At 36.4% G+C, this 14,839-nt stretch overlaps 1 protein-coding gene and 1 non-coding gene across 2 annotated transcripts; both read right to left on the bottom strand.

Moving 5' to 3' along the window:
- Positions 1 to 1,434: 1,434 nt before the first annotated feature.
- On the bottom strand, positions 1,435 to 10,695 carry clec11a (C-type lectin domain containing 11A). The gene is made up of 5 exons (XM_088325512.1): positions 10,426 to 10,695; positions 5,009 to 5,123; positions 3,428 to 3,535; positions 3,277 to 3,360; positions 1,435 to 2,004 (listed from the first exon to the last, which is right to left on the bottom strand). The coding sequence occupies exons 1-5, from the start codon at positions 10,495 to 10,497 to the stop codon at positions 1,589 to 1,591; spliced, it is 795 nt and encodes a 264-aa protein (XP_088181638.1). The 5' UTR covers positions 10,498 to 10,695; the 3' UTR covers positions 1,435 to 1,588.
- Positions 10,696 to 12,594: 1,899 nt separating this feature from the next.
- Positions 12,595 to 12,677, bottom strand: trnal-uaa (transfer RNA leucine (anticodon UAA)). Its single transcript has one exon. It is a non-coding gene; the product is annotated as a tRNA-Leu (tRNA).
- Positions 12,678 to 14,839: the final 2,162 nt, after the last annotated feature.

A 14,839-nucleotide genomic window follows, 5' to 3' on the forward strand; every position in this document is an offset into this window, starting at 1 on the left:
CAAAAGTAATATATTAGATTATACTAAATCACAGGTGTCAAACAGGCGGGCCGCGGGCCAGATCAGGCCCGCTAAGGGATTGAATCCGGCCTGAGAGACAACACTCAGAGAAGCACAAGAGAAAAACAAGCTGCAGGTTGAAATTTGTCAACTTGATGTTGCCAAAGCCAGGTGCCTCGAACAAAGACACTGTACTTGTATTTCTTTCTCTCTCTCTCACTCTCTCTCTCTTTTACACCCTTTTTCTCCCACTCTCTGTCTCTTTCACTCTCTATGTCTCTCTTTTTCTCTTCCTTTGTTGCTCTTTGTCTCTTTCTCTCTCTGTGTCTTTTTAACTTCTTTTGCTCCAACTTCCTTTTTTCCTTTTCTCTCTTTTCTCTTTCTCTATTCCTACCCTTCGCGGTTTCTTTTCTCTTTTCTCTCCTTCTGTCTTTCTATTTCTCTTTGGATTTCTTTCCCCCTCTCTTACGACTTCTCTTTTTATCTCTTTTGTTTCTCACGCTCTCTCCCTCCCTCTCTCTTTCACTTTCTTTGTCCTACCCTCTCTCCTTTCCCCTCTCTCTCTCTCTTATTTCTTTATCTCTCTTTTTCTTTCTCTTTAATCTACAAGTCCGGCCCCCGACAGAATGTTTGTTCTATCGTGTGGCCCCCGAGTTCAAATGAGTTTGACACCCCTGTACTAAATGATATTACAGAAATACTACACATTTACTACATTTACGATCTAGGTACTGAGTGAATCCAAACAATAGAAGGCTTAGATCAGGGGTGTCAAACAGGCGGCCCGCGGGCCGGATCAGGCCCACTAAGGGATTGAATCCGGCCCGCGAGACAATGCTGAGGGAAGCACAAGAGAAAAACAAGCTGCATGTTGAAATATGTCCACTTGATGTGGCCAAAGCCAGCTGCCTCTCACAAACACTGTACTTGTATTTACCCCTCTCTCTCTCTCTCTTTCTCTCTCTCTCTCTCTTCCTCTGTTTTCTCTCATTCTCCATCTCTCCCTTTTACTTTCTCTCTCTTTTTCTCTTTCTTTGTTCCTTTTTGTCTTTCTCTGTGTCTTTTTACCTTATTGTTCTCTCTCTTCCTTTTTCCCTTTCCCTCCCTCTCTTTTCTCTTTCTCCCTCTTTCTCTTGCTTTCCCCTTCTCTTTTTCTCTCCTTCTCTTTTCTCTCCTTCTCGCTTTCTAATTCTCTGTGTATTTCTTTCTTTCTCTTTACCTCCCCCTCTCTCACTCGTTCTCTTTTTATCTCTTTTGTTTCTCACATTCTCTTTCTTTTTCTCTCTCTTCTCTCTCTCTTTCTTTCTCCCTTTCTCTCTCTGTTTGTCCCACCCTCTCTCTTTTTCATTCTCTTTAATCTACTAGTCCGGCCCCCGAGAGAATATTTGGTCTTTCGTGTGGCCCTCGGGTTAAAATGAGTTTGACACCCCTGGCTTAGATGTTCCGCATCTATATTTATTCAGAGAAGAGGATGAGGAACACGGGATAGGTCTTCAAGCCGCGGCCCCCGGCCGAATCCCGAAACCCCGTGCCGCCCACAGGGCCGCCCTGGCGCCGTCCCTTTAAGCGCGTCAAAGTCAAGCTGGCGCTAAAGCGCCACCCTGTCATCAAACTGGCAGACGTAGTTGAGGTTCCTGTGGCAATAATGATCCCACCAGTCCCCGTCGTCCGACGCCATGGCAACGCAGTTTTCCCGTTTGCCGCCGTCCGGTTGGCCCGACAGGAAGTGGCGGCGCCACTGGAAATAGGAAACGGGCGAGCCGTCCTCGAAGACGTAGCTCCCTTCCCGGGCCAGATCGTTGATCCCCAACCACACGGGACGCCGCTCGCCCGCGCGGAAGAAGGATTTGGCGTAGTTTGCCAGGGCTTCCTGTTCCCGGCGGTCTCGCGGCATGGCCATCCGACCGCCACGTTCCAGGCACTTGCGGGAAGCTCCGGCGTAGTCTTCCAAAGTCTGGTACGCTAGGTAGCATTTGTAGCCCAGACGCAAACCCTTCTGGCAACCTGAAAACAGTCACCGTTCGGAGAGTTGGAGTGCGTGCTGAGACGGAATCGTTGCATCTTAAAGGTATTTTTGTACAGTCCTCTACTGTTCTCAAGTTCAAAATATATCGATTTCTAGTATTTACTAAACCATAATCTCATCGATTGGTCCTTGGAGCCGGAATTGATGCCTCTTTAAGGGAGTTTTGTACAGTCTTCTCCTGTTCTTATTGCAAACTCGAAATTCATTGATGTCTTTTCTCCTTATTTTGAGTGTCTACTAACCTACGGACCTAACGATTGGTCCTTCGAGCCGGAAGTTTTGCATCTTAAATCAACTATACAGTCAATATCTGGAATTTCGGCATGCTAAGGTATTTTCTGTACAGTCCTCTACTGTTTTCAAGTTCAAAATATATTGATTTCTAGTAATTACTAAACCATAATCTCATCGATTGCTCATTGGAGTCGGATTTGACGCCTCTTTAAGGGGGTTTTGTACAGTCTTCTCCTGTTCTCTTTGCAAACTCGAAATTCATTTATGTCTTTTCTCCTTATTTTAAGTGTCTACTGACCTACGAAACTAAAAATTGGTCCTTCGAGCCAGAACTTTTGCATCTTGAGGTTTTTTTTGTACGGTCCTTTCTAGTTTTCCTCACAAAACTCGAAATTCATTGATGTCTTTTCTCCTTATTTTGAGTGTCTACTTAACTACGAACCTAACAATTGGTCCTTCGAGCCGGAACTTTTGCATCTTGAGGTTATTTTCGTACGGTCCTTTCTACATTTCCTTGCAAATTCATTGATGTCTTCTCTCCTTGTTTTAAGTTTGTTAACTATAAACTTTAAAAAGGTTGAGTAAACCCGATGATGGACATTTTGAGGGTTTTTCCCACAGTCTTTTCTTGTTCTCCTTGCAAGCTTAAAACTCATTGATGTCTTATATCCTTAATTCAACTGTCTCAACTATAAACTCAACATTTGGTGGTTTGAGCTGAAATCTTTTTAACTCCTTTGTGATTTCTTTGTACAGTTCTTCTCCTTGAAATCTAAACATTGATTGAAGTCTTCTCTCCTTCTTTTGAATCCGTCAAACTACAAACTTAATAATTGGTCCTTTGAGCCAGATTTTGGCACAGTCCTCTCATGTTCTCCTTGTGAGCTTGAATGCTATTGATGTATTCTCTCCTTATTTTGAGTGTCTACTAAAGGTTTCCATTTTATGCAACTAGCATTTTCCAGATAAAACAAGGCTTACAAAGCTAAAATTGTGAAAAAAGAAACCTAGCGTACCTTCCAGTCTTCCCATCTCTTTGCGGTTGTCTTTACTGTGTTGGTAGACTTCTCGGATTTTGTCCTCCAACTCTGAGACTTTAGCTGTCGCGACGAAGGAAGAACGTCAGGGAAGCCGGAAACGAGTTAGCCGTTAGCGTTAGCTTGTTACCGTCCATCCTGGCTAGCCGCTCGACGAGTTGCGCCATGCTAACGTCCAAAGTGTAGTGGCCCACGTTGAGCTTGTGGATGGCCTGGTCCATCCCGGCCAGTCTGGACACTGTACAACCACAACCCGGCAAGGTTCTCGTTTGAAAAGGGAAAGCTTTCGTGTCTTTGCTTTTAATGGTTTGAATAAGTCGTGTCAAACTCATTTTGGCCCGCGGGCCGGGTGGTAGAGACAAAAAAAAATATACTCACAGGGGCCACACTTGTTCAATCAAAAAGAGAGGAAAATAAAGAGAGAGAAAGAACGAAAAAGAGAAGTGAGGAGAAACAAAGAGAAAGAAAAATACAGAAAGGACAAAGGAGAGAGAGAGAGAGAGAGAGAGAGAGAGAGAGAGAGAAAGGGCAAAAAAGAGAGAAAGATGGAAAAGAGAACGGACAAAGGAAAGGAGAAAGAGAAATGACCAAAGGGGGAAAGGACAAAGGGAGACAGGACAAAAGAAAAGACTAAAAGAACAAAAGAAAGTGAGAAAAGTCTAAAGAGAGAGGATAAAAAGAAAGAAAGAAAGAACAAAAGAAAAAGTGAAGAGAAACAGAGAGAAAGATGAAGACAGAAAGGACAAAGGAGAGAAAGAGAGAGAAATGACAAAAAAGAGAAAAAGATGAAGAAGAGAAAGGACAAAGGAAAGAAAAAAGAGAAATGACAAAAGGGAGAAAGGACAAAAGAAAAGACTAAAAGGACGAAAGAAATTGAGAAAAGTCTAAAGAAAGAAGAAAGAAAGAAAGGAAAAAAGAAAAAGGGAAAGGACAAAAGAAAGAAATAGTACTAAAGAAAGAAAGGTCACAGGAAAGAAAGAAAGAAAGGACGAAAGAAAATGTGAAAGAGAGAAAGGACAAAAGAAAGAAAAAGGACTAAAGAAAGAAAGGACACAAGAAAGAAAGAAAGGACGAAAGAAAATGTTAAAGAAAGAGAGAAAGGACAAAAGAAAGAAAAAGGACTAAATAAAGAGAGGACACAAGAAAGAAAGAAAAGTTGAAAGAAAATGTGAAAGAAAGAGAGAAAGGATAAAAGAAAGAAAAAGGACTAAAGAAAGAAAGGACAAAAGACAAAAAGGACGAAAGAAAATGTGAAAGAAAGAGAGAAAGGATAAAAGAAAGAAAAAGGTCTAAAGAAAGAAAGGACAAAATACAGAAAGGACAAACGAAAATGTGAAAGAAAGAAAGAAAGGACAAAAGAAAGAAAAAGAACTAAAGGAAGAAAGGACAAAATACAGAAAGGACGAAAGAAAAAGTGAATGAAAGAAAGGACAAAAAAAGGGAAAAAATGACTAAAGAAAGAAATGACAAAAGAAAAAAAGAAAGGATGAAAGAAAATGTGAAGGAAAGAGAGAAAAGACAAAAGTAAGAGAAAGGGGACTAAAGAAAGAAAGAGAGGACAAAAGAAAGAAAGAAAGGACTAAAGAAATATTAAGAGAGAAAGAACAAAAGAAAGACAAAAGAAAGAGAGGAAGAACAAGCAAAAGCTACGGCACGCCAATGTCGGCCCGCGGACCAAGATTTTAACACGCGCGATTCCAACAACACACACAAACATAGTTGTAGGAGGTTTCGAAGTCCGAAGTCGGATTCGTCGGTTCTGTCTCCGAAGTGGGAAGAATGTCGGGAACGTCTCCTCGGAATTTTCTCTCCTCTGGAAAAGAAAACTGATACACAAAAAGCTCAGTATGCAACTTAATCCCAAATCGAAGAAAACCTTCAGAAAATATACTACTTGTAATTCACGTTAAAGCCCCAGAGTTTAATATTTCACCACCAGAGGGCACTGTTGTCTAATGCGAAGTAAAACGAGTGCCAATAGCGCAGCGTAGCAGCAAGGTGGCAGACAAACATGGCGGCGACTTAAGGTAGGGATTCCACTATGATTTATTTTATTTTTTTATAAAATGCTTAAGAATTTTGCCTAGTATTCAAATCAATATTTTGTGTATTTTTACTAAATGAAAGTTTTTTAGGAGTTACACGCTGTCCCTTTAAATTAAAAAATATGACAGTAATACTAGAATAAAAAAATACGACAGAAGTACTACAATAATAAAACGACAAAAAATATGATCACAACACTAGAAAATGACGACTGCAATAATACTATAATACAAAACTTCATAAATACTACAATAATGCAACCACAGCCAAACTACAAAAAACTACTAAAGTACTACAAAATATTATTGTAATACTAGAATAAAAAAATTCAACTACAGAAATACTACAATAATAAAACGACAAAAAATACGATCACAACACTAAAAAATGAGAACTGCAATAATACTACAATACAAAACTTCATAAATTCTACAAAAATACTACAATAATGCAACTACAGAAAAACTACAAAAACAACTACTAAAATACTACAAAAATATTATTCTAATACTAGAATTAAAAAAATACAACTTCAAAAGTACTACAATAATAAAACGACAAAAAATACGATCACAACACTAGAAAATGAGAACTGCAATAATACTATAATACAAAACTTCATAAATACTACAAAAATACTACAATAATGCAACTATAGCCAAACTACAAAAAACTACTAAAATACTACAAAAATATTATTGTAATACTAGAATAAAAAAAAATAAAACTACAAAAGTACTACAATAATAAAACGACAAAAAATATGATCATAACACCAGAAAATGAGAACTGCAATAATACTATAATACAAAACTTCATAAATACTACAATAATGCAACTACAGCCAAACTACAAAAAACTACAAAAATACTACAAAAATATTATTGTAATACTAGAATTTAAAAAAAACACAACTACAGAAATACTACAATAATAAAACGACAAAAAATAGGATCACAACACTAAAAAATGAGAACTGCAATAATACTATGATACAAAACTTCATAAATTCTACAAAAATACTACAATAATGTAACTACAGAAAAACTACAAAAACAACTACTAAAATACTACAAAAATATTATTCTAATACTAGAATTAAAAAAATACAACTTCAAAAGTACTACAATAATAAAACGACAAAAAATACGATCACAACACTAGAAAATGAGAACTGCAATAATACTATAATACAAAACTTCATAAATACTACAAAAATACTACAATAATGCAACTATAGCCAAACTACAAAAAACTACTAAAATACTACAAAAATATTATTGTAATACTAGAATAAAAAAAAATAAAACTACAAAAGTACTACAATAATAAAACGACAAAAAATATGATCATAACACCAGAAAATGAGAACTGCAATAATACTATAATACAAAACTTCATAAATACTACAATAATGCAACTACAGCCAAACTACAAAAAACTACAAAAATACTACAAAAATATTATTGTAATACTAGAATTTAAAAAAAACACAACTACAGAAATACTACAATAATAAAACGACAAAAAATAGGATCACAACACTAAAAAATGAGAACTGCAATAATACTATGATACAAAACTTCATAAATTCTACAAAAATACTACAATAATGTAACTACAGAAAAACTACAAAAACAACTACTAAAATACTACAAAATTATTATTCTAATACTAGAATTAAAAAAATACAACTTCAACAGTACTACAATAATAAAACGACAAAAAATAGGATCACAACACTAAAAAATGAGAACTGCAATAATACTATGATACAAAACTTCATAAATTCTACAAAAATACTACAATAATGTAACTACAGAAAAACTACAAAAACAACTACTAAAATACTACAAAAATATTATTCTAATACTAGAATTAAAAAAATACAACTTCAACAGTACTACAATAATAAAACGACAAAAAATATGATCATAACACCAGAAAATGAGAACTGCAATAATACTATAATACAAAACTTCATAAATACTACAATAATGCAACCACAGCCAAACTACAAAAAACTACTAAAGTACTACAAAATATTATTGTAATACTAGAATAAAAAAATTCAACTACAGAAATACTACAATAATAAAACGACAAAAAATACGATCACAACACTAAAAAATGAGAACTGCAATAATACTACAATACAAAACTTCATAAATTCTACAAAAATACTACAATAATGCAACTACAGAAAAACTACAAAAACAACTACTAAAATACTACAAAAATATTATTCTAATACTAGAATTAAAAAAATACAACTTCAAAAGTACTACAATAATAAAACGACAAAAAATACGATCACAACACTAGAAAATGAGAACTGCAATAATACTATAATACAAAACTTCATAAATACTACAAAAATACTACAATAATGCAACTATAGCCAAACTACAAAAAACTACTAAAATACTACAAAAATATTATTGTAATACTAGAATAAAAAAAAATACAACTACAAAAGTACTACAATAATAAAACGACAAAAAATATGATCATAACACCAGAAAATGAGAACTGCAATAATACTATAATACAAAACTTCATAAATACTACAATAATGCAACTACAGCCAAACTACAAAAAACTACAAAAATACTACAAAAATATTATTGTAATACTAGAATTTAAAAAAAACACAACTACAGAAATACTACAATAATAAAACGACAAAAAATAGGATCACAACACTAAAAAATGAGAACTGCAATAATACTATGATACAAAACTTCATAAATTCTACAAAAATACTACAATAATGTAACTACAGAAAAACTACAAAAACAACTACTAAAATACTACAAAAATATTATTCTAATACTAGAATTAAAAAAATACAACTTCAACAGTACTACAATAATAAAACGACAAAAAATAGGATCATAACACCAGAAAATGAGAACTGCAATAATACTATAATACAAAACTTCATAAATACTACAATAATGCAACCACAGCCAAACTACAAAAAACTACTAAAGTACTACAAAATATTATTGTAATACTAGAATAAAAAAATTCAACTACAGAAATACTACAATAATAAAACGACAAAAAATACGATCACAACACTAAAAAATGAGAACTGCAATAATACTACAATACAAAACTTCATAAATTCTACAAAAATACTACAATAATGCAACTACAGAAAAACTACAAAAACAACTACTAAAATACTACAAAAATATTATTCTAATACTAGAATTAAAAAAATACAACTTCAAAAGTACTACAATAATAAAACGACAAAAAATACGATCACAACACTAGAAAATGAGAACTGCAATAATACTATAATACAAAACTTCATAAATACTACAAAAATACTACAATAATGCAACTATAGCCAAACTACAAAAAACTACTAAAATACTACAAAAATATTATTGTAATACTAGAATAAAAAAATACAACTACAAAAGTACTACAATAATAAAACGACAAAAAATATGATCATAACACCAGAAAATGAGAACTGCAATAATACTATAATACAAAACTTCATAAATACTACAATAATGCAACTACAGCCAAACTACAAAAAACTACAAAAATACTACAAAAATATTATTGTAATACTAGAATTAAAAAAAACACAACTACAGAAATACTACAATAATAAAACGACAAAAAATAGGATCACAACACTAAAAAATGAGAACTGCAATAATACTATAATACAAAACTTCATAAATTCTACAAAAATACTACAATAATGTAACTACAGAAAAACTACAAAAACAACTACTAAAATACTACAAAAATATTATTCTAATACTAGAATTAAAAAAATACAACTTCAACAGTACTACAATAATAAAACGACAAAAAATATGATCATAACACCAGAAAATGAGAACTGCAATAATACTATAATACAAAACTTCATAAATACTACAGAAATACTACAAAATGCAACTGCAGTCAAACTACAAAGAAAACCCTACTAAAATACTACAAAATATTATTGTAATACTTGAAAGGTACACTGTGTAATTTTCGACCACTAGACGACACTGTATTTGTCAGGACCGAGACGGAAACAGGACCCACTCGCGTAACGTTTACTACAAGTTTTATTGAAGGAACGAGGAAGGGCTGCGCCCACGATCCGGTTTTCGCTCTCGTACTCGGCTTGTGATCCGAACACTGAAGTGGATCTTCTGTGGCGAGCGATAGCGGTGTCGGGAACGGAAAAAATGGGTCGCTAGCCGGGACAGGAGAGCAAAAACGTGGTCGGGGTCAGAAGCGAGTCGTAAGCCAGAACGGGATAATAGAATAGAATATACCTTTATTGTCATTGTTACAAAATGGGTTAACATAATGTGACAACGAAATTGGGCATAACAGATGTGATCAGGGTCGGAAACGAGTCGTAAGCCAAGACGGGAGAGCAGACGCGGTCGGGATCAAAACCAGTCGTAGCCAGAGACAAACGGGAGCAAAAAACGGGACAGGCGTGAGTCAGGGTCGAAAAAGGCCTGCCGAGAATACACGGAGATTCCCAGACGGACTGACAAAAGGGGATCGACAGGACAGGGTTTAAATAGTGGAGAAGCCAATCTGTCAACAAGCTGCAGCCGGCGCCACCTGGGCGGGGCCAATTGGGCGCCATGGCAACCGTAACAGTATTGTCTAATGAAAATCAGTACCGAGAGCACAGCGGAGCAGCAAGATGCCAGCTAAACACGGCGGCGACTTACACATTTCTCCAACTATCTTTTTTTTATAAAAATTAAAATTGATATGATAGTACATGTGTTTTTGCCTAGTATTTTAACTGAATTTAAATATTTTCTACCACTAGGAGGCACCAAATATGACACTTTAACCGCAGAGTATGTCGTGAAGACAGCAAACCCTGGAGTGACCCCAATAAAAAAAAAATGGAACACGGAGGCGGAGTCACGCTAAAAGAGGCGGAGTTTTGGAACAGGTCCGCAGGGACCTCGACCACCCACAGGGGGCACTGTGGCGAATAACCCAAAAGAATGACAAACATCTGTTTCCGAAAAAAACTCAAACTCCAGATGTTGCCGGTGTTCTCAAATGCGAAATTCTGACCTGGGTGGGCGGAAGACAATCTCCGAGAGAGAAAAGCCACAGAAGAGCGAGCCACTCGGACACCCCTTCCATTTTCCGCCTCGCGACTTCCTGCAAAAAATGGCCACCGGCTCTTCTTCTCTCCTTTTGATGAGCCAGACGCTTCCCAGACGCGCCAACCAGAAGTAATTTCCAAGAAAACCTGGACTTCAAACTCCGCACGCTGGAGTTTAGCTTTCAGGGTGTCGATGGCTGCTCACAGAACAGGAAATCCCTTTTTCCCCGGCGTTCCTGTTCCTGTTTCGTTTCCTGTCTTTGTGGGAGGGAGGGCCCGTCTTTTGCTCCCAAAACGGAGGTTGAAAAGAAGGGTGGACGGAATCTGGTCGGAGCCCCCGACCCGCCCCGGTTATGAGCCCTGACCCGACTCAAATGGGTTCCATGAAATGACGATACCGTTTATTCAAAATCGAAAGAGGAAAGAAAGGATTTCTGTTTTTTCCTCTTTTTGATGCTCTTTTTTCACTGTTTTCTTTCTTTTTGCTATATTTTTCCTTTATTTCTATCCCTTTTTCTTTCTTTTTCTCTTTTCTTTTCCCCTTTCCTTTGTTTTTTCTTCCCTTCTTTCTTTTTTCTTATTTGTTTTTCATGTTTTCCTTATTTTTCTTGTTCTTTCTTTTTCTTTTTGTTCTTTTTCTTTATCCTTTCCCCTTTTTATTATTTTATCCTTCTTTTTCTCTTTTTACCCTGGTTCTTTTCTTTTTTGTCCTTTTTCTTTTCCCTTTTCCTTTTTATTATTTTATCCTTCTTTTTCTCTTTTTACCCTTGTTTTTTTTAACCTTTCTTCTTGTTTTTATTTAATTTTCTTACTTGTTGCCTTTTTCTTTTCCTATTTCTACTTTTTCTTTCTTTTTCCAGTCAGTTTTTAATTTCTCTTCTTTCCTTGTTTTTGTCTTTTGTTTTTTTCTTTTTGTTTCACTTTTCTTTTATCCATGTCTTTCTTTTTTCCTTTTTTTTTCTTGTCTTATTCTGTTCTCTTCTTTTTTTTTCTTTTTCCAGTCAGTTTTTAATTTCTCTTCTTTCCTTGTTTTTGTCTTTTGTTTTTTGTTTCACTTTTCTTTTACCCATGTTTTTCTTTTCCCCCTTTCTTTTTCTACTCGTATTCTTTTCTCTTCTTTTTCTGTCTTTTCTTTAGTTTTTTTCTGTTTATTTGTTTTTTCACTTGTCTTTTTTCCATATGTTTCTTCTTTTTTATATATTTTCTCTCATTGTTTTCTTCTTTCTTCTATTTTCTCTTTCCTAAATGTTCATCTTTTTTCTTTCTTTTCTCTCTGTCACGTTGGGTCTCCTCAAGTCGGATTCTTCCTTGAACCTTTTAGCACTCGTTTTCGGTCGCATGACACGATACAAGCGACATCTCGTCATCCAATATTATACACTGTCCCTTTAACGGCACGCCTGCTAAAATGTGAGCGTATCAGAATCCTGTGATATTAATTCTATTCTTTGCCCTGCTTCCAGGGGCGCCAAACGTGCGGCCCGCGGGCCGGACCAGGCCCGCCAAGGGTGAACATAAAGCGGTCTCCAAGCAACACGTAAATATTTTGCCTATTTATTCTGTCTTTTATCTCATTTTTCTCTTTCCTAACTTTATTACGTTCCACCATGTCAACAAGGACGAGTCAATCGAAAGTTTTCAGACGAAATTAAACTCAAAGCGTTGTATAAAATCAATCTACAATCATAAAATTGTATCCAGAATGCAAAATATACTGACACATACAAAGCTGTTAAAATAATAAAATAACAAAACAGATTGATGACTAAATAAAGGTTGTCGATACCCCCCCCCAAAAAAATCCTCTTTGACAATTAAAAACAAAATAGTTTGTAATTTAAAAAAAGTAAGCGTTAATTAAACGATTTTTAAATATTATTAAGAAGACGCTAACAAAAATGAAGTGTGACCAATTGGCGTGATTGATTCTTTCCACCTGACTTGATCTGACCAATGGCAGAGGAGAAGAGTCAAGGCGCGCTGTGCAAGCGGAAGTAAATAAAAAAAGGGATACGATAGTAGCAATTGGGTAAGTAGAAACCCTTCCACTGTTTAAACACATTTCGAGTATAAGCCTCAATTAAGGTCTTATCTAAGGAAATTATTTGTTGGGTGAAAATTCTGTAAAATAATTATACCAGGAGTGGGGTTCGAACCCACGCGGACATATGTCCATTGGATCTTAAGTCCAACGCCTTAACCACTCGGCCATCCTGGTACGCATTGAGAAATTGAAGGCCTCTAGACTATATAAAATAAGGAACACAATAACCCGGCAATGATGGCGGGCGCTAATTATCGACAAAAGACAGCAATTCGTGAAAGTCAAGTCTTTTCGTCGTATATTAATAAACTCAAACGATAATTGCTTTACATACTCACCCAAACTACCGCATTAACGCGTTAAACAACCGCTTTCTTCCCTTAAAAACGCAACCGATTAAAAAAAAATTCTCCCGTTTTTTAAATGTAAATGACAACAAAAATACTTTAATGAGGCTAATATTTTAGTTTACGGCTGCTTTATTTTGGAGGCGATACTAAAGTCTTTGACTTCCGTTTCGGTTCAAGGGACAGTGAGTAATATTTGGTGAATACAGCAATCCCTCGGTTATCGCGGTTAATGGGGACCAAAACCACCCGCGAAAAGTGAAAATCCGCGAAGTAGCGACGCCCCTTCAAAAATGCTTTAAAAAAATACATATACATTTTTTTTTTGTTATTTTATTTTATTATAATTATTTTTTAGACCCGTGAAGCTCTGAACCCGCGACCGTGGAACCGCGAAGTAGCGAGGTCCAACTGTACTAGTGGTACAAAAAGATTGGGTAAAAAATAAAAGATTGATTTGAAAACTAGAGAAAAATATACATGAATTATCATACCAATGTAAAAATTCATCGAAAAATCATAGGTCAGGAAATGTGTATTTCTTTTACACAGCAAAATTTGTTAGATGATTAAAATTTGGAACTGTGTATAAGGTCACTTTTTCATGAGTTTTCCAGCTATATTAGTTTTATTATTGAATCCTAACATTGATTGGATCCCTTAAGCACACAGGTAGGGGCTCCATTTCCTGTGGTGTGTCTTGAGCAAGTACAGCCAGTTGGCGCCCATCCCTCTCCCAGCCAACATATTACTTTGATAATCACATGACTCATTGAGTTGTTACAAATGCACTTATGTTCATCCACCTATTTGATGATGTTTGAATGTATCCTTTCATATCAGTACTTTCCCAGCAATGCTCTTCCATTGAGTCAGCCCTTATCTTGCCACACCAACTTTATCTTGCGAAGATGTGAGTTCCTTTCTCTTCCCGTTTCAGTTTCTATTTGGACAATCCACACCCCTTTCCTATAAAAATCGTGGTCAGCTGTCACGGTTGCCATGGGGCCCAATTGGCCCCGCCCGTGTGGCTCCAGCTACGGCTCATTGACAGATTGGCTTTCTGTCTTTTTAAGCTCAGTGCTCTCATTTTTCCTTTGTCAGTCTGTCAACGAACCTCTGCCCCGCGAGATGTGGGTTCTGACTCGGTCCTGTTTTCTTGTTGGTATTTCCTGTCTGGTATTATTCCTGTTTATTTTGTCCTGTTAAATATCATTTTCCTGTTTCGTTCCTGTCTATTTTTGCCCTGCTTATTATGCTCTCCAGTTTTCGTTCCTGTCTAGTTTGTCCTGGTTATGTCAATATCCTGTTTTATTATTAATCTTGTCTATCCTGTCCTGTCCAGTATTGACCCCATCTGTCTGATATCAACTCGAACAATTGGTATCGATCTCGTCGGTCTCTGGCTTCTTGTCTTTCCACGCCAGACCGGCTGCCTAAAGTGCATGACTCCCCATTTACCATAAAAACAAAAGGCTTGTGTGAAAAACGTCACGCGTTTGGGTCCTGATCCTGTTACGGTCCTCGTCATTAGATTTCCATTTTGGTCAAAGTTTGCCACTTTCAGTTTTAAAGAAGCAGTTTTTAGAAATATATATTCTGAGATGGACTGTTTCATTCGTTGAAATAGAGTGTGTGATACCATAGCTACTTTTTTTTTTCATTCATTATCTTCACCGCTTATCCTCAGTAGGGTCGCGGGGGTGCTGGAGCCCATCCCAGCCATCCTCGTGCAGTGGGCAGGGGACACTCTGAACTGGTTGCCAGCCAGTAGCAGGGCACACAGGGACAGACATTTCGCTCGCTCATTCACATCAAGGGACAATTTGGACCGGCCAATGAACCTAACATGCATGTTTTTGGAATGTGGGAGGAAACCGGAGTGCCCGAAGGAAACCCATGCAAGCACGGGGAGAACATGCAAACTCCACACAGGAGGTTCGATCTCATGACATCGGAACTGCGCCACCGTGCCGCCCACCATAGCTA

The sequence above is a fragment of the Urocampus carinirostris genome, chromosome 20 (assembly GCF_059441175.1).
Source record: "Urocampus carinirostris isolate Australia breed hairy pipefish chromosome 20, RoL_Ucar_1.0, whole genome shotgun sequence".
NCBI lineage: Eukaryota > Metazoa > Chordata > Actinopteri > Syngnathiformes > Syngnathidae > Urocampus > Urocampus carinirostris.